Source organism: Podarcis filfolensis, assembly GCF_964270895.1.
Source record: "Podarcis filfolensis genome assembly, chromosome: 13".
In the NCBI taxonomy this organism is placed as follows: Eukaryota; Metazoa; Chordata; class Lepidosauria; order Squamata; family Lacertidae; genus Podarcis; species Podarcis filfolensis.
The window spans coordinates 27,855,438-27,878,090 of NC_139615.1; the positions used below are offsets into that span (position 1 = coordinate 27,855,438).

The following is a 22,653-nucleotide window of genomic DNA, read 5'->3' on the forward strand; positions in this document are numbered from 1 at the left end:
ATCAGAATCTTAAATTTGTAGCAGTGAAAACTAATAGAGTTGATAAAATAATTTATTTTTGTTGTACTGTGACTGTATTAATAATTTCCTTGAACACCCTCTAGTGTTGGTACAATGGAAATGTATTCACCCATCACTGCATTTCAAACCTTCTATGATGCACCAGGCAGATCATGTGACTGGTCCCATTTGATCAGCATTGGTTCATGTCCGTGGCTCAAATCAAGATGCTGGTCTTTACCTTTAAATCCTCGAACAGCTTGGGACCTGGGTAGCTTAATGATTTCCTACTCCTGTATGTGTCCTTCCATACAAATAACATATTCCTGCTGCTGATAGTTTTTAATGTTATTTATTGGGGTGGTTATTTTAGATAGGAAGGGTTTTTGTATAATGCAGGGGTGGGTTATTGATGTTCTTATGCAACTTTAATAAATACTAATAGCAGACAACAGAGGACAGTATTACAATAATTTTACAAGCTGTAGAGGGGTGTAGAACAAAGCTGACAGGTGGAGGTTACAGAAAAGATGGGAGACAGATGAGTATGTGTTTGGTTCATCATGAAGAAAGCACATGACAGCAGGAGAAAGGGAGCAATTGTGTATTTACAATAAAATAGACTGGCTCTGTTTTAAATGAATTAATTGAGCACGTCTACTGTTTCTGTCCACTTATACCTACTTACTTCACTGGTTTCCTATTTTGACTAAGGAGCAAAAGACAGAATGTTTATGGCCTGCAGTTTAAGAGGCGAGCTATTACATCTGGTTAGCTGTAAGAGTTCATACAGTATTTCAAAAGCATCCTTCTCCAGAGTTGGATACTATACTTGGCCCTGCTTCAGCACTGATCTTAGCCTGCTGAGGGAGAAATGTAGTCCCCGACCCAAAGACCAGGGAAAGGAAAAGAAGAGAAGGACGCTGAGTGGCCCAGCTGCAAATGCAAGGCAGTGAAGTTTGCTGGTAGATTCCAGAGTTTAATGCGGTCAGCTTTGCTCTCCATGCTTTCTGACGCAGGGAGGATCCTCAACTCCTCCCTGAATAAACGGTTCTATAGATAGATAGATAGATAGATAGATAGATAGATAGATAGATATGCCATGCACGATTACGTATGCAGCACGACATTCAGCACCCTTTTGTAAAACATTTTTTTAAAAAAATGTAGAACGATTAATTAAAAAAAAATATTTAAAATGCTGAAACGCGAGGCTGCAATCCTGTTACTTGCAAGGGAGTAAGTATGTATAGGATTTCAATGTTAATGAACCCATTGTTTTGGGGCTTATTATTTGTCCCACAAAGGGAGGCGGGTTTCCACATTCTCTTACACACACTGCAAGGTTTGTAGCGGAGGCAATTAGAAAAAGATTATTTGATTATTGATGTAAACCCCCAAAATGTATTTTCTATATTTAAGTTTTTACCTCTATCTTCAGTACATTTTATTTTATTGCCATGGCTAGTGGCTGATGCAAATAAAGATTCTTCTGGTTCTTATTTCCACACACCCGTTAGGAATATTGTAAACCGCCCTGGGATCTTTTGATAAAGGGCGGTATATAAATTAAATCAGTAATTTAAAAATGTATTACTGTTTCAGTTCGAAGGCCCTTCCCACCGCCCCTCCCGCTTGCTTGCGTGGCTGCCGGACTGCCCCCTCCTTCCCTCCATCCGCTTTGAGGCGCTTCCCTCTCGGCAGGGGAAAGGAAAAAAAGGAAGAGGCGCAACCCGGAAGCCGAAGCGCGGCGTCGCAGCCCGCCTTTCTCTCTCTATGGTTCCCTACCATGGAGACGAGGGTGGGGACAGGGAGCGAGGAACCAATCCATTCGTCCGCGTTCGGCGATCGGCTCGTCGAGCCTGCTCGGCTTTTCCCGTCATCCTCCGCGATAGTTGCTCAGTCACGGCCGTAGCCGGTGTGTGTGTGTGGAAGGTGAAGCCATGAAGCAGGAAGGCGGCTCTCGGCGCCGCGCCGGGTCGGAGAAGGCCAAGCCGCCGCCCGCGGAGCCCCCTCAGCCTCCCCCGCCGCTCGCCGACGTTGAGATGCACGAGGAGGCGGCCCCGGCCGAGCCCGCCTCGGGGGAGAAGTCGCAGCGCGAGCTCGACGCCGTCACGCTCGAAGGTGAGGTGGGGGGGGAGAGGGGAGCAGGAGACGGGGCGCGCGGGGAGGGGCGTGGCTAGAGCGCCTCGCGGCGGCGGGGGCAACCCCCACCTTGTGGGTTCGATGAGGGCGTGGCCAGCGGAGTGCCGAGCGGCTATTGGCCGGCCGCGTTGTGTACCTGGAGAAAGGTGGAGAGGTATCCATCCACCGCCCGGCTGGAGGGGCGGGGCTAAGCTGCAGCAACGCCCACCTAAAATAGCCGGGTGTCCCGTAGAAGGGGAGACTTGGAGTATACAGCGCGGTGCAAGGGTTGGGGGGGCGTGGGGGGATTTAGGCAGAAATAACGCGCAGCATTCCCGTGTACAAACACCTTGGCCACCTGTGTAGCTTAGGGTGGGCAGCGTGTCAGCAGGTGTTTAAAAATGTGTGTAAATGCGCAGAAGATCCTGCAGTCCTAATATCACCATACCGGGATTTTGGGCAAGGTAGTGGTTTTTATATAGCCCAGGTTCTACATCATGTTTACTTCGGAAGCTTTCACCCGTCTGCTTCCTGCTCTGCAATTTGCATCCAAGTAAACATGTACAGTCATCAATTGTGTACTTCTTGGATGAAGAGATTGAACACACAAAAAGTTCATTGCCATCAACAACAGGTGATGTGCTGCTCCAGTTTCCATCTTCCGGTTATGTTGGGTTAGCAGAAATGGACCCTGTAATATAACACTGTAACACTGGAATTCCTTCTCGAAAAAGACTTGCCTGTGCTCATCCTTGCATACTAATTTACATGTGTTTATTGAAAGTTCATTGCAGAGAGGCTTTGTTTGCTGCTTTTAATTTTCTGTCATTGTATGTGTATGACTGGGCTTACTCTGTTTTAGATCTTCTGTTGTTTGGTTGTTATGAATCTCCCTGACAACACATTGAAAATAAAAAAGCCGTTGTTAACATTTGAATTCATTTTCTATAAACAGCTTCATTTGCATACCTATTTGGGTGGCATATTGTGATCTGTATGTGTATATTAAGATGGTTGTATTGCTTGTAGCACTGTGAATGTGAGCTGACAATTTTCTGTTTGCTTTGCTTTTTCCCTTTTTTGTTTGTGTTTTTATGTTTTGTTTTTCTTTAATAAATGTGCAATAAAAATTATTTAGGTTACAGCAAAGTGTGGAGAGAGTAGGCTGGTGAGTGGACCTGCCTGCTGGAAGAAAGTGAGCATGACTGAACCACTCAGCAGCGTTTTTATAATCTAGATATTGATTTCATGCCAGTGACATATTGACTAAGGCTGCAGTCCTGTACATAGTAACCTGAGAGAAAGTCTGATTGAACTCAGTGGAGCTTTCTTCTGAACAGACATGTATAGGATTGCACTCTGACCTCTGTAGCACAAAGATGGACTAGTTTCTATATTGTTGCGGCCATCCAAAATGTGTTAAGTTTTAAAAGCAAGCTTTCATACTTGGGAACACTCCAACACTACATACACTCAAATGGATACTGTAAATATACCTACAATTTTAAAAGATGGAGGAGAGTGGTTTTGCAGATGAAGAGAGGCAGAAGTGGGTCAGAACTGAGAAAGCGGGACAATCAGATGACCACAGGGGTGCATCCTGGGCATCCAGAGCAGTTCACTGCAGAGGAGCCTCTGCTTTAAGATCAAAAGTACAGTTGCATCTTCCACCAGCCCGCTCCTTGCTGCAGGAGCTATGGGTTATTGTGGCAAGTCTTCATTGGATGTACAAAGTGGGCACAAAATTGCTTGCAGCGCCATTCATGAGAGCCAGTGTGGATTGGAATCCAGTTTACACATAAATGGTAGGAAAGTGATACACTGTTTGTCTATCTGCCCTGTGAGTACAACAGGGATTAGCTAAAGTTATCCCAAATGAGGGATATTACTCATTTGACTTCAAGAAGTGCTCTTGAATGCACAGCCTTAAGAATGGTTTTACCATGGTAATCCAGTGGGTCTCTAAAGCACAGTTTTTCTCTGACATACTACTTCTACCAAATGACATGTTTACTTCTCTGTAACTCCCAAAGTGGCCATAACTACTTTGGGAATCTGAGTTAACTTGCTGTTTAGAGGCGCTGAGACCCTTGTTTTAGAGTCCGTAGGTTGCCTGATACAACTCTAGATGTGTTCTTGGGTTTTGTGGTTTCAGCTCTGTTTTGTTTTGAGGTTTTTGGTCAAATGTTCAGTTGCTCTAACCGTTGGTAGGAATTGACCACCACACCATATACCTTAGCCTATTCATCTAACAGTGCTGTTTGTTGACCATTGCAGACATTAAGGAACATGTGAAGCAGCTGGAGAAAGCCGTTTCTGGGAAGGAGCCACGCTACGTCCTGCGTGCCCTGAGAGCATTGCCCTCCACTTCCCGACGCCTCAACCCCAATGTGCTCCAGAAAGCTATCAATGGCTTTTTCACATCTAACAGTGCTGTGCGGGACTTCCTCATTGGCTTCCTGGAGGAGGCAAGTCAAAAAGCAGGTTCACAGGAGGTTTGGGTACTCTTAACAATAAAGCGAGATGAGCGCCGCAACCCCAGAGTCGTCCGCGACTGGACCTGATGGTCAGGGGTCCCTTTACCTTTTTTACTAAGACTTGGTGCATGTTTTGGAAAACTCTGACTTTGGCATCCTTCAAATGATTCTTTGGGGCCCAATTCAACATTGCTCTGTGGAGCGCTAGCATCATTTTGGTTTGCTGCTCAGTGTTGCCTGTGACTAATTTCAAGATTTACTAGCCATTCAGTTGCAATAAGTGGGCACCATCTGGTCTCCTTAGGCATTAATATGTAGCATTCTGTGAGAATCAGAAGGTGGAGTGGGATGGCACCTTCTCACTGCTCTGATCACCTCTCTCTTTCTCTCTGTGTCACACTTTATAGCTTATGGACACGGAAGCTGATCTACAGTTCCGGCCCCGCACAGGAAAGGCAGCCTCTACTCCTCTTCTGCCAGAGGTAGAAGCATATCTCCAGCTGCTCCTGGTCATCTATCTGATGAATAGCAAGCGCTACCAAGAGGTAATGAACCCTCTCTTGTGTGCCTCGTTTCCCAGTGGAAAGCAAAGAACTGCCAGTGTTTGGATACGGATCTAGAGGGAGGGCAGAGAAATAAGCGAGCAAAATTAGACACTATCCTTCAACACTTTCCTCTCAACCCAAACCCAGCTAGACACTTTAAAAAGCTGTAGGTTGAAACACAAAATCTTAACTTAGAACACCAAGTCTTGGTATAAACTTGAGTGAACTCTGTTTGGAGATGAGCAAGGGCTCTGCTAGGCCAATTCTGACCCAGTAATTTATGGCAGCCTGCTTCGCTTCCACCAAGAATATCCATGAGGGGCATAAGGGGTGCTTCTTGCAGACCTTGTTTCAAAACTTATATTTTTAAACAAGCACATGTTGGCATGGAGCCCTAAGTGTCACTGTGAGGAACTCATCTATGCAGCCTTGCAAGCCCACCACATGAATTCTCTCTCCATCCAGGCCCAGAAAGTTTCAGACGATCTGATGCAAAAAATAAGTCCTCAGAACCGCCGAGCCCTTGATTTGGTGGTGGCCAAGTGTTACTACTACCACGCTCGCATCTATGAGTTCTTGAACAAGCTGGATGTGGTGAGGAGGTAAGCTTTTGATGTTGCAATTTTCTGACCTCCTTCTTTCCTCCTCCATAATATTCTTACCCCAAGCATTCTTCTGACACAGCATCTCTCTATTCATTCTTTCAAAGCTTCCTTCATGCCCGCTTAAGAACAGCGACACTTCGCCATGATGCAGATGGCCAGGCTACCCTCCTGAATCTGCTGCTGAGGAACTACCTTCACTACGACCTCTATGACCAGGCAGAAAAGCTGGTTTCCAAATCGGTGTTCCCTGAGCAGGCAAACAACAATGAGTGGGCCAGGTACCTCTACTACACAGGTGAGAGTCGGCACTTCGCCACTTTTTGAGATCCTGGGTGGCCTGGGGTCAAACATGGAGCTCAAAATAGGCACCTGTGTAACTGGTATTATATCATCATATCTCTCCCTGCCGCCGCCCCCAAACACAAAAATTGAAATAGCCAATCCCTTGAAAAGCTTAGGCATGCTAGCCTCTCCCATAATTTATTTTGTTCTGCTGGCAAGAGGAAGACACAGGTTTTCTGTGCAGAACATGAAATCCCCATTGTCCTTCTGATTTCTGAGATTCTTCAACAGTTACACAAGTGTTTTCAAGCTTGTTTCTTTAGCTGTAGCTGCTAGAAACTTGCTTTGGGCAGGTGAGGGAGCTAAGGTTATGATGGTGCCAATTTCAAAACCAAATAACACATTTGACACGTGTCTGTTGTTGGCACTGACATCCAGGTTCATATGCAAACCCATCAAGCAACCTGTAGTTAAAGTATTTTAATCTCAGGGTTGTGGGTTCGAGCCCCACATTGGACAAATGATTCCTGCATCCCAGGGGTTGTACTGGATGACCCTCGTGGTCCCTTCCAACTCTACAAGTCTATGATGCTAAGGTTGGCTGGATTAAGATTCTGACAACGGAGAAAAAACTTTAACATGTTCATTTTACCAGCTGCTCAAGGCTTCAGGGCAGAGCAGAGCAATTTCTCCCTGCCCGCTGTGCTTTGTGTTACAGTGTTTTTCTACAAAAGCTATTTATTCACTTATTTTCACACATACTGCTTTTCTTCCAAATGGGGAACTCGAAGCAAATTGCAGTTTTAAAAGCATAATGTGGTGAAACAAATACTGAAAATTCAGCCTTAAATACATGTGCAGGGGCTCCTGGCACATGCATTGCCCAGAGACAGGAAGCTGTTACCTGCACTTCTGCAGGAGGTGCGTAGAGGCAGCTTAGTCACTCATCAGCTGGGTTTTATATTTGCTGCACTCAAGGGAATGCAGCTGAGAACCTTCAACTCTCCATCGGCTGTTTAAGGCATAATATACTTGCAAAAGGGAGGAAGTAACAAAGTGATGGACATTAAAAATGTAAATGAGAAAACAGATCACTATTTTCATCTGCTGTTGTTAACGCTGCTCAGTATTCAGTGAGACACAAGGTGGAGAGGGTAACAAAGCTTTGATTCACCCGGGAAAACAAAGAACTTTGGGCCAGACTTAGCTAGGGTAGCCCAGATTTGCCAGTACATGAACCAAGTGCCGTTTTTGCAAAGCGAAAGTTCCCTGCTGGCCACAAACCACATAGAGAATAAAGATGGGCAGGATCGGCATAGGTGGCACGGTGCCCAAGAGTGACTGTAGCAAATAAAACAAAAAAAATTTTTTTCTTTGCAGTAGCACCTTAAAGACCAACTAAGTTAGTTCTTGGTATGAGCTTTCGTGTGCATGCATCTGACGAAGTGTGCATGCACACGAAAGCTCATACCAAGAACTAACTTAGTTGGTCTTTAAGGTGCTACTGCAAAGAAAAAAATTTTTTTTGTTTTGACTATGGCAGACCAACACGGCTACCTATCTGTAACTGTAGCAAATAAGCCTTTCTTAAGGAACCTCCTATCCCGTTCCCCACTCCACAGATTCCTGTGCAGTGCAAAATCAACCCTGGGGGGAGGTGTTCTTTGGAGGCAACTTTATCTTGTTATATCTCTGGCAAGCCGTTCTAGTGCTGATCTCCTATCCTTTTCCAGGACGCATCAAGGCCATCCAGTTGGAATATTCTGAAGCTCGGAGAACCATGACAAACGCCCTGCGGAAAGCGCCACAACACACAGCTGTTGGCTTCAAACAGACGGTGAGTGGAGACTAGCACCTCCAGGTGGTGCTGTGGAGTAGCGATGAAAAGGGAGTGCGTCTGCTCCTTGTACACAGAGCTCTCCGCAGTCCCGAGTCTTGCTTTGTGGTTGAGACAGCAGGACAAAACTGTATCTCTTGCATCTGTGCCCCTAGGTCCATAAGCTGCTGATAGTGGTGGAGCTGCTATTAGGCGAGATCCCAGATAGACTGCAGTTTCGGCAGCCGTCTCTGAAGAGATCTCTCATGCCGTACTTTCTCTTGACGCAGGGTAAGTGGCGCAGCTGGTGAAGACGTAGCTGCCCATCGGTACTGCAGCACTGGAATCCCAACAAAAAAACCTAGAATGTGGAATAAACACTCTTTAGTAACAATGCAATTCTCTCCCCCCCCCTTCCATTTTAAGTGATTTCAGCATCTCTCTAGTTTACTAGACAGTCCATTTGAATATTTATTTCTTGCATTTATATTCCACCTTTTATCCAAGGAGCTCAAGGGGGGGGTGTACATGGTTCTCCCCCTCCTCATTTAATTCCCACATCAACCCTGTCATGCTCTTACAATCAGTAACCTCTTTGATTTGAAAGGTGTTGCACTAAATGTTCTTGTTGTCTTTTGCACATAAGGTGTGCATAATACAGTGCATTTTTTTAGCAGAGGGAGGCCCTTGTGGGCACAGAGCAATGGCCCACTTCCCATCCTTCAAGCACCACCAGCCATGCAAAACTGGTGGGGACAGTGTGCGCACGGCATTGCCCACCCACAAGCACTTAAAAAGTCATGGTGATGGTTTGTTTGAGTTTGCAACACATAGCCCTTGTACTTTGTACTCAGTTTTGTGGTGAAGCCCTTGGACACACTGCACACTAATCCAAGGCCTCAGCAAGGGGATAAATTTACTGGAGCGCAGGAGAGGGAATTAGAATTCCTAGGCTGCAGTTACTTACACACGTACATGCACACACCACATGTATGTGTGTGCAGGCAAACCATACATATGTACACCATGTTTCGCCTTTATCGTCTCTTGAATCTCTCTTCTTTCCTTGCAGCTGTTCGGACTGGGAACCTGGCCAAGTTCAACCAAGTCCTTGATCAGTTTAGTGATAAGTTCCAGGCCGATGGGACGTACACCCTCATCATCCGGCTGAGACACAATGTGATTAAGACAGGTGAGCGACCACCAAATCCTCGAGTCATGATATGATATCACATCTCATGACAACATGGGGGATTGGGTTTGGAATGGTGTTTGAAATCCCAACTTGGCCGCACATCCACAAACATGGGAAGCTGCCTTCTTCTGAGTCAGACCGCTGGTCCAGCTAGCTCTGTATTGTCTACACTTAACTGGCAGCAGCTCTGCAGGATTTTGGGCAGTGTTCTCTCCCCGCCCTATCTGGAGACTCTTGAGCTTTGAACCTAGGACCTTATTCCTGCAAAAGCATGTGCTCTGTCACTGAGCTTGATCTGTCTTCACTATAAACTTTTGAGTTGCTAGTGAATGTATTGCCTTCCTTTGGGGTGTGCGGGTGGCAGGCAGGTCCCTGCTCCTGCAGAACCTGGCCCTTGAGCCAGGGGAAAAAGATGGCAGATACCTGGTGGACGCCCCTTAAGTGTGTTCACCCCATTTGCACTTTTTAAAGGTTGCCTTTCTGTCTCTTGTGTAGGTGTCCGCATGATCAGCCTTTCGTACTCGCGCATCTCCTTGGCTGACATCGCCCAGAAGTTGCAGCTGGACAGCCCAGAGGATGCTGAATTCATTGTTGCCAAGGTGAGTGCCTGCGGCGTTACCTTGGTTACTGAGTTGAATAGGAATCCCTACTTACCCTCTCACTTGGTGAGGCTGTTAAAGCTCTGACCACCTCTGGGTCCTAAAACAAATGCCATGATGTATCTGCCAAGGATTAGGGGTTCATCCTTCAGTATCTCACAAGATACTGAAAAATACCAGGGGTTGGGCCACCATAATCCAGATAACTCTAAGCTCTGATTTCCCGGCATAGAATATACAAGCTCTAAATGTGTGCGCAGGAAATATGTGAGGGACCTTTTGGCAATACAGACTGTGTCAGATAAAGGCTCACACCCATTTCTCCTCATTCTGCCCTGCTTACCATTAGCCCTCTTACGTCTCTGTCCACAGTCTACACAATGAGCAACTGGGTGAGGCAGTTCGATACCAGCCTCAGTAGCAGACTATTAATTCCCTCAAAGTTCCAAAGGATTCAGAGGTTATTGCTGTGTGTTTTGTTTCTTAGTCAGCCCTGTTCATGTGAACTAATAAAATAGGAAGCAGTTGTGAGTGTGTGGTGGTGAATGCTTTTCCCCAGAAAGACCCACCATAACCCAGCTGGAATGTGAGGGTATGGCCTTTTGGAAGACTTGCCTGTCTCTCAATGCTGGATTAAAATCTTAGTCTAGAATCATAGAAGTGTAGAGTTGGAAGGGACCCTGCTGAGGGTCATCTAGTCCAACCCCCTGCAATGCAGGAATCTCACCTAAATCATCCATGACAGGTGGCCATCCAACCTCTGCTTAAAGGCCTTCAAGGAAGGAAAGTCCACCCCTTCTCACGGGAGTCTGTTCCACTGTCAAACAGCTTCTTACCACCAGAAAGTTCTTTAGCCGGAATCTCCTTTCCTGTAACTTGAATCCATTGGTTCAGGTTGTAGCCTCTGGAGCAGGAGAAAACAGACTCATAGAATGGAAGAGTTGTCTTGGCTCTTGTGGATGTTGTCACTGAAAGGCAACTGACAATGTGCTGCCTTTTCCCCAGGCCATTCGGGATGGCGTGATTGAAGCCAGCATCAACCATGAGAAGGGCTACGTCCAGTCCAAGGAGATGACTGACATCTACTCCACACGGGAGCCCCAGCTGGCCTTCCACCAGCGTATCTCCTTCTGCCTCGACATTCACAATATGTCTGTCAAGGTAATGGAGCAAGTGTGCCGCAGTTATCTTACAGCGGGCATTCCTGGGCCTGCCTGCATTTGCACTGGATAAAAAAGTGGGACTTCAGTCCTGCTGTTGGAACTCTTGCAGCGTGGTCCTAAGCATGTTTACTCAGAAACAAGCCTGTTGTTTGCATTGTTTGTACTTCTGCCATTGAAAGTCCCTATGGCAAAGTTTCTTGCTGTGAGGCCTGCCTCCCAGTTCATAATTGCCTGCCTTTTCTTATTCCCTGCCGCTGTTTCTAGGCTATGAGGTTCCCACCGAAGTCTTATAACAAGGACCTGGAGTCTGCAGAGGTGAGGATTTCTAAGCCATGTGTACACTAAAGGGTTTAAAATTCTGTGCCAAGAAAGCTGGATTCTATGACCTATATAAACTATGTAAATCAAACACATTTGCACCATTTAATCCATTGTGTTTGCTCTTCTGTGCGATTTATTATAGTTTCGCTAGACAGAGAAGGGGCAAGGACACTGAAGCCCTGCTGAAATACTTCAGCAGCTTTCTGTGATTGCCGCAGATACCGCCCGCTTGCTTTCAAATATATTTTCATAATCAAAGGCTAGATTTTTTAAAAAAATGAAAGTTGTTATTGGTAGGAGTTAACACATCTTATAGCTATTTGAAGTTTTTCTTGCAGCAGATTCAGGCACACTTGTCTCCTTCCTTTCTTGGGTTTACATTTCCTTGGTTTTGTAAATACTTTGGGTTTGTCCTTGCTTGTACAAAATCTGAAACATTAGTTTTGTATGCTGATTTACTTGTTTAGGACCCCTTTTAAACAAACCAAATGCGCAGAGAGGCATGTCTCTGGGGGTGGGGTGAGGCAGACTAGCCTCTGTGACCCCACAGCCTCCCTTGTTCCATTGTGGGTGGGTTTTCAACATTTTGATGCTCTAAAGTGTCGGGCAAGCCACAGGAAGAGTGCTTCTTGTTGTTTCAGTGTGGCCAAAATAGTAGCCAGCAACATAAAAGTGTGCATCTTTTATGACCTCGTTCATTCAGAGTAAATATCCCCAGAAGCATAGTTCTCATTCAGTTTAAAGATATAGTTCCGCTATAATACATATTTACCCATAGGAACTTTAAAGAAGAGCAATGTGACATGTTCTCTAGAAAATAATCTGTGCTCTTGTTCGTGAGGTTGTATGAGATGCCGTCTTTTAGCTCTCCTTTTAGGGAAGTGCTTTTTCATCTCAACCTGCAGAGCCCCCCGTTCACACGGTTCCCTTTTGCTTTGCAGGAGCGCCGGGAGCGGGAGCAGCAGGATCTAGAATTCGCCAAGGAAATGGCAGAGGACGACGACGACGGTTTTCCTTGATGCTCTGGGGGATGGCTGCATATACATTTTTTCGTTTTTTTGTTTCTTGCCCAATACAAACCATTGTCTACTGGCTGAAACCCAGAACTTGCCTTTCTTTCTATATTCTGCATGTTTGGGGGTGGTGCAGAGGGGGAAAAACGAAAACCCTCTTGCTGCTTGTGGTGGAGGAAGCAGCACCCCAGATTAAAGGGGTGGGCCTCCCTCTAAACTAAAGGCCACTTTGTGGTTTTCAGTCATGGATGTACCCGCAAGGGCCTAAATGAATTCACAGTTGTCCTTACCGGTTTTTAGGTGGACGAATGGGGGTGGGGGAGACGAATCTGGTGGCACTGTGAAACACCTCTTCAGCTCTAGCTGGGCAGAGCAACTGCAGTTGGAGATTTTTGTCAAACTTTGTTTAGGGCTTTTAAATAAAAGTTTGGGGGAAATGGAATGTGCCTTTTGTCCAGGTTGATGTTCAGTGCAGTAGTCTCGGGGTCTTTAGAAAGGTGGGAACTCTTGCTTTCTCTGCTTAGTAGACGATGGCCTGGAAATCTGAGAGCTCTGAAGTTACTGGCAGCAGAATACTGGCATCATTAGAAATTGGTGAAAGACAAAAAAAAAAAAAAGGAACAAGCAGCAACGGAAAAAATGAAATACATGAAAAGTTAAAATTTGAAACAAATGGGACAACACAGCCCATTTTCACCATCTGGAATAATATGGTATCTGCAAATTTGGCCAACTGATTTCTCACCTTTTCCTTCAGATAAGTTTTGAACATTTGTCCTAATACTAGTTATGAACTGGCCCTAATACAAATAGGTTTTCCCGAGGATCTGTAACTTCCTCCTTGTGAGCACTGTCCATTTAACTAGTACCTTCCATTTCCTGTTCTTTAACCAGTTACTAACCAAAAAGACGAACTGCCCTTTTATCCCATGACAGCAGTATACTTGGGAGCCTTTGGTGAAAGTTCCAAGTATATCATCAACCCCTTGATGTGTTTGGAGGCCTTGGCTCATGCCTATTGAAGATGTCCCTAAGTTGTACTTGCACTGACTACACATGTCTGCAGAGGCCAAATCTGTTATTTTCAACCAACCTACTCTTTGAATAAAGCAGCATTTGTTAACTGATGATGCTCATTTGTAACAGCTACAGCTGCTAATATTGATTCATTTGTTAAAAGGCACAAAAGCAAGCCATGCTCCCCTTGCCTAACCCTGCACACAGGCTTACTAATGAATCCTTAATTTGAGCCAGAAACCTATTTCCAGTGTTGAAACCTCAGACCTACATGCTGCTAAGTAAGAGCAATGAAGGGTACTCTTAAATTATCTGTGGCTTGCTTGTGACTTTGGCCACAAGCTCTCAGGGCTATCTAAAAATGTAACACATAAAAAAATAATTTTTCCAACTTGTCCAAATTTATTGTGTTAGTACTCCCAACACATTTTACTTTTCATTTATTACGTGTACGGAATGCACTTTTATTGATAATCCCAGAACATTCACTTAATAATGAACACCAAGAGGGGAAATGACACCTTCCCAAATTTTTAAAACTTTCCTTTTAAAATTTGGCAGTATCCTCTTTGGATTTAAGAAGCTGCTTTAATCAGAATCAGGCCTCTGGTCCATCTATTTAGGTCTTCACTTCTTTTTTTTTTTTTTTTTAAAGATATTTATTGAGATTTTCAAAAAATAAAGAAAAAACAAAAAAAAACAACACACACATAATTGCATTCCTTTCTTTCAATAACATATTTCCTTGACTTCCCCACACCTCCCCTTCTTGTATTCCAATTCAATTTTTAGTTCAGCAAGTTCTTATCCCCAAATTTTACCTTATTATATTTAATTCATTTTAGTTAACCAATTTTAACATAAACCTCAATCTTTATGCATCAGTACTTATTCTTAATATTTTTTTCTAAGGTCGACCCCAATTCCCTTTCACAAGTTCCCCATTTTAATATAAGTAGCAAAACAAAATACATAAAAACAAAGTATAATTGTAACCCTTTGGATTCCCAAAGCCCCACTCCCCGCCTTTCCCGGTTTCGAACTCCAACAAATGTCCATCAGTCTATCTGCAGTCAGCCTGGTGACCTCACGTCCTATTTAGGTCTTTACTTCTGCAACTGGCAGCAGTTTAGTGACATCTCTGGCAGGCATCTTTCTCAGCCTTGCTTCCTTTGACATCATTGAACAAGGACCATCCACATGCAAAGTGTTATATTCTACTGTGTAGCACTGGTGTTTGCATTCTTTCCACCATGAATTGATTTTCTATAGGAAAAAAAGCAACTGGCTATAATCTTCCTCTTCTTTAAGTTTTCTTTATTTTAAGACCTGCCATCCACAAAAGGACTTTTTTAAAAAAATGGCACCAGTGTTTGTGGACAAGTGTATCAGCCTCACGGTTCCCTGCTGGGTGTGATGGTTGTGATCTAGATAGACTGGCTGATAACAAGTGGGAGGAATCTGCAGCAAGGATTTATATAGTAGGCACCTATGACACTGGGAAATGCCATGTGATCCTAGAAGCAATATTTACGTAGGTTGCCAGGTAGGATGTTGAATCCAGGACTTTCAGATGCTACCTGTTCCAAGTGTCATGGCTGCCTGCTTCCTCAGTATTCAGCGCTGAGATTCAGATCTGCATTAAGCCATAGCTGCTCTTTGTATCTCAATGGGGTGGGTTCTGTCTTCACGTTGGTTAACAAAATCCAGGACAATAAGCCAGGATCAGACCCTTGCTAAGCTAGATGCAATCCATAATTATGCCATAGGAGCAACTCTACTAGCCTGTGGCTTCAAAAACCAATCACTGATGATGATGTCTGACTTCCAACTCTCATCAGCTGCAGCCAGCATGGAGTTGGAGTCTTAACCATAGCTGGAGTGCTGTAGGTTTCCCAAGCCTGTGAAACCAACATGGGGAAGTTGTGGTATGCTAAACAGGAACACTGGTAATAGGAATAATGGAAGCGTGATGGGCTCCAGAGAAGAAGTGGGATACAATACAGATTCTATAGAACGTTTATGGAAGGGTGTGTCAAGGGTGATACGGTTCTTTGTGTCAAAGAGTGCATAAACGAGAACATTTTAGCAGACTGGGTGGTAATACCAGACTAAACATAATTTTGAACAGACGAGATCCTATCAATTCTTAGTAAAAAAGGTAAAGGGACCTCTGACCATTAGGTGCAGTCATGACCGACTCAGGTTGCGGCGCTCATCTCGCTTTATTGGCCGAGGGAGCCGGCATACAGCTTCCGGGTCATGTGGCCAGCATGACTAAGCTGCTTCTGGCGAACCAGAGCAGCGCACGGAAACGCCGTTTACCTTCCCGCCAGAGCGGTACCTATTTATCTACTTGCACTTTGGCGTGCTTTCGAACTGCTAGGTTGGCAGGAGCAGGGACCGAGCAATGGGAGCTCAACCAGTCGTGGGGATTCGAACCACCTACCTTCTGATCGGCAAGTCCTAGGCTCTGTGGTTTAACTCACAGCGCCACCCACGTCCCATCCATTCTTACCCTGGACCAAAAAGCTGTGGGTGAACTTCAGAGCGAGAAAATTAATTGGGCAGTCAAAGGAGAAAGTGCAATAATGGGTGACACCATTACCCTTATATACTTACATAAGCTACCCTTACATACTTACATACTTACATAAGCTAAGTAAATGCATGTTTGGCTCATGATAAAGGCACAACATATTTCGAATAGATGCCCTAAATGTGACACTGTGGTTGGTCACCCAAAGGAAATGACCCTGGACTCAATCCCGAGAGGTGACCAGAACATGGTATGAGATGTAAGAGTTGGTGAGCCCATTTGGGAACAGCCGCTAGAGTGCTATCAAATTTAAGGCATATGTTGCTTCCAGCAACATCACACGTTTTTCCATCACATCACTGATTTCATGATGTCAGCTTTGCTAAGTGAAGCCTGATGTTGCACATTTCGTTGCTCCCCTCCCCCAGGCATCCTGAGAGGAAATTGTAGACAGTCCTGGATTTCCCAAGATGGATTGATCACAGGATATAGAAAGGATATGTCTCCAGGCTCTGTCATGAGAAAAGCTTTCCCTGATGATCAGTTTGTAGAGTAATAAAAGCACAGGGGTCTTGGAATTTTCCTCAAGGTGGCGCTTCCAGATATTGCACAAACTGGTGACTGTAGGGATGCTTCACACGTTATATTATAGGCACACCTAAGGCAATAGTAAGTGTACGCTTGAAAATGTAAACCGAATATGGCAAACTAATAATTGCCAACAGGTACTCCCATCACAGATGGGACGCGGGTGGCGCTGTGGGTTAAACCACAGAGCCTAGGACTTGCTGATCAGAAGGTCGCGGTTTGAATCCCCGCGACAGGGTGAGCTCCTGTTGCTCGGTCTCTGCCCCTGCCAACCTAGCAGTTCGAAAGCACGTGAAAGTACAAGTAGATAAATAGGTACCGCTCCGGCGGGAAGGTAAATGGCATTTCCGTGTGCTGCTCTGGTTCGCCAGAAGCGGCTTAGTCATGCTGGCCACATGACCCGGAAGCTGTACGCTGGCTCCCTCGGCCAATAAAGCGAGATGAGCGCCGCAACCCCAGAGGCGGTCATGACTGGACCTAATGGTCAGGGGTCCCTTTACTTTTACCTTTACTCCCAACACAGGACAGACTAAAGCATAATAAATTCACTATTGGTGTGTCTAGAGCATGTTGCAGAATCGTTGTCGCTGGCTACCCATCTGTCTCGAGAGACAATGGAGTGCGCCTCTGGGGGTGATATCAAACCGCTGCGTTAGCAGCACCGAAGTGACATGGAGGTCCTGGGCTGCCCAGTCAACACAACCCCCTCTTCACCTCAGTGATGTGGGCCAAAGGAAAGCAGAGCAATACGTTTGGCGCCAGCTTGGCTGCAGGAGTTGCCAGAAGGAGGCATGCAAGGTGCCATCCAACCATCTTAGGGACTCAATTTGTGTAGGGTTTAGAAGAAGAAGAAGAGTTTGGATTTGATATCCCGCTTTATCACTACCCGAAGAAGTCTCAAAGCGGCTAACATTCTCCTTTCCCTTCCTCCCCCACAACAAACACTCTGTCAGGTGAGTGAGGCTGAGAGACTTCAGAGAAGTGTGACGAGCCCAAGGTCACCCAGCAGCTGCATGTGGAGGAGCAGGGAAGCGAACCTGGTTCACCAGATTACAAGTCTATCGCTCTTAACCACTACACCACACTGACTCTCAGTTTACTCCTTCGAAATATATTCTGTAAGGCAGCAGAGGTTTAGGATGAGAGTTTCCCTTCTCCTAGATGAACTACGTTCCCAGGTGGACAAGTCCCATTTGCTCCTCACTTCCCTCTGCAGCATGTGCAGAAACCACTTTCTTGACCATCAGACCCACTATTGGAACACTCACTGTTGCAGGATACGCCCTCCATAACACACCAATCTGGAGAGGCCCTTTCAGGCTGCAATCCTGCACATACTTACCTGAGAGTAAGTCTCATAGAACTTGCTTCTGAATGGGCAAGCATAGGATTGCACTGTTAGAAGCTACATAATTACTTCCCTGCGCTGAACTATTGCTTACATTTGTCGAACTTCCTCCCAACAGCTATGTGAAAAGACCCCTCTGTACAGGCTTTTAAAACATCATTGAAGACCACTTAATTCAGGCCACTTTTAACCGAGATGCTGATTAGACATCTCAACTGGTTATGAAGCCGTGGTGCTGATGGTGAAATGGATTTCAATTGTTCCCATCGGTTAATTACTGAGAACTAGTATCGCAGACTCTGGCAGCCAGCTGCGGCGGGAAAGTTGACATGTAAGACGAAGATGGCGAGAGGAGCTGGCTCAGCTTTAGATTTTGATGCTAAATGGTTTAGCGTTCCACGTCAGATGGACTCCAGCTTCCTATCTGCAGCCACAGCATGGAAGTAGCACTTTTGCCTTGAACCACATAATATTTGCAAGTTCATTCTCAGGAAAGCTTTGATTTTCACTCACCAGTATTCCCCTTTCATCTGTATTCTGATTCATCATTTGCAGCTGCCCATCCACCACTTCCGTAGAAGCTTTGATTTAAGATGATTCGCCTATATATTTGTCTATTTTGCTAAATAAGAGGGGGGGGGAGCTGAGGATGTTGTCATCAATCGCTTTGTCTCTGCAAGTTTCACAATCACAGCACTTCCTTCGGCTTCACTTTTCTTAAAAATATATTCATACGTTTTTAGGACAAATCTACACATTGGGGGGGGGCTTGCAGAAATGATCACATTGCCTGGATGTTGGCAAATGGAAAGGCAATAGGGGGCAAATATAGCATTTCCCCATTTAAGTATTGCTGCATCTTTTGAGAGGGTGAGAAATGTTGAGAATGATTCATGTTTCGTTTACCAGATAACTACTTGGACAAGGTAATCTGCTGATGAGTAGACTTAGCCAAACACCTCTCCTTTCCTTGGAAGCAGATAGATTTGTGCCTGTGACATCCATACCATTTCTCCCACATCTCACTCAGGGTCAAAGCACAGCTACACACTAAAAGCACAGCCTCTCATTCATTCATTCATTCATTCATTCCCCACCTTTTTCATTGATGGGGTTTAAGGCAGCTTACAGATAAAAACAAAAACCGCTTTAACCATAGAAAAATCAAACATTAAAGTACAATTAAACACTGAAAGAATTAAAACTATGCCACATATCACCATTGGTTACCGAGAGAGATAGGGGCAAGGCAGCAGGTATCATGGGCTCTATGCCTCCAAGCAGGATGGGGGGAGGGAATGGCAGGATCCGTCAGAGGAGGATCTGATCCAGATCCCAAGGGGTGGGGGTGGAGGCAGTTCAAGCAGTGACCTGGATAAATGTCCTGCCCTGGGGTGCCTGGGTGTCCCAAAAGCAGAGGGGGAGCAGTCCAAACCAGTCAAAAGTGCTGAGGAGCTGGTGGGCTGGCCAACTGGTGGAGCCAGCCAGATCAGAGGCAGAGAGAGTTAGAGGGTTGGATTTGAGGCCCGTCACCAACAGATGCAACACCCCACCCCAATAGAAGAACTCGCTTGCAAGCACAGTTTTCTTGCTTGGGGTGAGAATCACGCAAACGACTCATGCCTTAAAAGAGTGAGGAGAGAGCATGCCAGGTGTTGGGACCAGGTCTTGCGCTTATGCCCATCCGTGTCTCCTAGATTCTGCCTATGTACCTTTTGAGTCATGTATCCTGATGCTCAGGCGGTGTGCATTTCCCAACCCGTGTCTTTCACCCAAAGGTCGGGATCCAGGGTGGGGAGTGAGGGTGCTCAGTGTAACGCCAATACAACACTCCCGACAATGCATTTGCACCATGCCAACCAAACTGCCCACTGCCTTGCCCTCTCCCTCAGTGGCTGGAGAGAAACATAGCCCCCACACCACACCACCCTGCTGGCTACTCCTGCCCAAAGGCATCCATGCACATTCCTTGACATATGCAATGTTTATGTGTATCTGTGCCACAGGCCTGCAGCCCACATCCTGTAAGTACTTAGCAATATCCCTGGAGGCAGGGATAAGAGGACACCTTCTAGAAAAGTGAAGGTGTGCAAAAGGGGTGAAAGGTTCCCTTGTATTCAGAAGCCTTTCTCTTGGGAATTACAGGGAAAGAACTACCTAAATTGTATAGAAATTTATTCCTGCGTGCGACTACAGCGGCGAGAATGTTACTTGCCCCAAAATGGAAAGAAGCAGAAGTCCCAGCAAAGGAAGAATGGATACAAAAACTTATGGAATATGCAGAAATGGCGAAACTTACCGGAAGAATAAGAAATCAAGATAACAAACATTTTTTATAAAAGAATGGAAATGGTTTATTGAATATTTACAGATAAATTGTTAACAGATAAAAACACTGGGTGGATTATTGTAATGACCTGCAGCTACATAAGAGTATATATTTAAAGAAGATGAATAAATGAGTAAGTTAAGTTAATTTGGATATGCAGAAGACATTAAAAATAAACTTAAGGAACCGCAGAAAGAGGGGGAAGGAAGTCAAGTTTTTAAATGTCAAAATGACTGCAAAATCAGTGAGATAGATGATAGATAGATAGATAGATAGATAGATGATTGATATAGATAGGGAAAGTATAAATAATATTTTTTGTTTAAAAAGGTTCCCTTGCATCACTGCACACGCTTAAATCAAAACAAAAGAGTATCACTGTTGTGATCACTATCAGCCTGACTGCACCTAACTAGACATTGCAGGAGCACATGGGTGCCACCAACCTGCTTCTCCTTTCCCTGTCTAATTAGTAGTACAAAGCAATACAGGTGCCTGATGTGATGTCACTGTACTTGGTCTTTCCCTGTTTCAGCTCCATTCAGAGTGTGGGAAATGTTGAGAATGATGGTAACACTTTTTTTTTTTTACTAGGCGACTACTATGACAGTGTACTGTGCTTACTACAGTGGTAGTTGTGCTTACTACTACAACCCTCCCTTCCTTGGAAGCAAAGAAATTTGTGCAGTCTATGCATAAGTTTTCTCCCGCATCCGTACTCAGGGTCAAACTAGAATTCACACGAAAAGCACCGCTGCTGCTGAAAAATGTTCTCTCTCTCTCTCTCTCTCCTCCCCCTCTAATATCTAGGGAAACTTGATACCTGAGAATGGCAATGGGATTGCACCCGCCAACTGCCAACCCCTGACCTCACATTCAGCATCAGTGTGAAGGGGCTGTACACATACGTAGAAGAAGAAGAAGAGTTTGGATTTGATATCCCGCTTTATCACTACCCGAAGGAGTCTCAAAGCGGCTAACAATCTCCTTTCCCTTCCTCCCCCACAACAAACACTTTGTGAGGTGAGTCGGGCTGAGAGACTTCAGAGAAGTGTGACTAGCCCAAGGTCACCCAGCAGCTGCATGTGGAGGAGCAGAGACACGAACCTGGTTCCCCAGATAACGAGTCCACTGCTCTTAACCACTACACCACAGGGGAAATTATTGTGCAAATAGAAAGTTGATCTTAGCGCTACATTGGAGACAACCAAACGTCTTGCCACCTGCCCTCTATCTTGCCAGAACTGCATCCTCCGTGTGACCAGACTGTGGAACTGCCTCTCAATCTTGCTTTTGACCTGCTAGATGTGCACCCAGGTCCCCGGCCACTTTGGGGGCCTTGCTGTAGACTCTTCTGCAGCCTGTCCTAGCCTGAAACTTGTGGAAGTGAATAAATCTGTGCACTTCAGGGTCACAGCAGAACATGATTGTTGCAGCCTCTGGCTCCTTCCACAGTTCCCTGCATTGGGGTACAAGTACCTCCAAAACCCAGCACACAGTTGAATCCCATGCAGTCACAAGTCCTTTCTGCTTTTGGTATTACACCAGTTCCTTATTTGCTCTTACTCACTGGCGCAGGGGCTGTTTTCAGTGTGCACATGTGGTTTTTTAAAGTCTGCTTCAGTCATATCCTCTTGCACCTATATCCTGTTAAAACTGAACAGGTTGGAACAAGAAATGACAGAAAGATTTGAAAGGGGGAGAAAGCAGCAGACACATTCCAGGAACAACAGAACGGCAAGTGGAAGCAACTGAAAGGAGACAAAGTAGCGTCATCAAGGAAGGTATTCTGAGATGCCCTCTTGGGCATTTCTATGTGGACAGGAAACGGGTCCCCCTCCCCCCCCCAACACAAACGTATATAGTGGTACCTCAGGTTACATACACTTCAGGTTACATACGCTTCAGGTTACACACTCCACTAGCCCAGAAATAGTACCTCAGGTTAAGAACTTTGCTTCAGGATGAGAACAGAAATTGTGCTCCGGCGGCGTGGCGGCAGCAGGAGGCCCCATTAGCTAAAGTGGTACCTCAGGTTAAGAACAGTTTCAGATTATGAACGGACCTCCAGAATGAATTAAGTACTTAACCCGAAGTACCACTGTATATCCCAACAGAGCTATCTCTCTCTGGTGCTTATGTATCTGTGTTTTTATTTTATTTTATTTTAAAACCAAATATATGCAGGAAACTCATGGTGGCTCAAAAGTCCCGATACAAAACCAGTGTGGTGTAGTGGATAATCGAGTGTTGGACTAGGATGTGGGAGGCCAGAGTTCAAAGCCCTACTCAGTCATGACCTACCTCACAGGGTTGATGTGAGAATACTGATACAGAGAGAACCATGTACTTTACCATGAGCTCCTTCGAGGAAAGGCGGGATATTAAGGTAAAGTAAAATTTTTGGAAAGTGGTTTGTCTGTTCTCCATGGGTTCGGCCACCTCCCAAAATATAATTTACAAACTTGGCACAAGAGTTTCTGAGCTGAGGGCAGTATTTGTTATTGACATCTGGATGCCAGGTGTCATTTTGAATCAAGATGGCAGACCAAAATGTCACTTTGGATGTGACTTTCACCCATTTTTTGGCAAAGGTTTGGTCACCTCTCAAGATAACTTGGCACAAGGATTCCTAAGCAGTAGAAGCAGCTGTTGTAGTTCAGATGCCGGGTGCCATTTTGAATCAAGATGG

General features: G+C 45.2%; 1 protein-coding gene across 1 annotated transcript; it reads left to right on the forward strand.

The window, feature by feature from the left end:
• Positions 1-1,829: 1,829 nt before the first annotated feature.
• Positions 1,830-12,582, forward strand: PSMD3 (proteasome 26S subunit, non-ATPase 3). The gene is made up of 12 exons (XM_083583136.1): positions 1,830-2,124; positions 4,402-4,592; positions 5,009-5,146; positions 5,612-5,748; positions 5,856-6,046; positions 7,767-7,870; positions 8,026-8,140; positions 8,922-9,041; positions 9,540-9,643; positions 10,649-10,804; positions 11,071-11,121; positions 12,069-12,582. Exons 1-12 carry the CDS (start codon positions 1,944-1,946, stop codon positions 12,144-12,146), a joined length of 1,566 nt encoding a protein of 521 aa, XP_083439262.1. The 5' UTR covers positions 1,830-1,943; the 3' UTR covers positions 12,147-12,582.
• The last annotated feature ends 10,071 nt before the right edge of the window (positions 12,583-22,653 follow it).

What these genes read in the sequence shown, in the direction of transcription:
- PSMD3 (XM_083583136.1), top strand. Translation starts at nt 1,944, where the DNA reads ATGAAGCAGGAAGGCGGCTCTCGGCGCCGCGCCGGGTCGGAGAAGGCC. An exon ending in ACACAATGTGATTAAGACAG is followed by an intron (nt 9,042 to 9,539) that starts GTGAGCGACCAC and finishes TCTCTTGTGTAG; the next exon opens with GTGTCCGCATGATCAGCCTT. An exon ending in CTGAATTCATTGTTGCCAAG is followed by an intron (nt 9,644 to 10,648) that starts GTGAGTGCCTGC and finishes CCTTTTCCCCAG; the next exon opens with GCCATTCGGGATGGCGTGAT.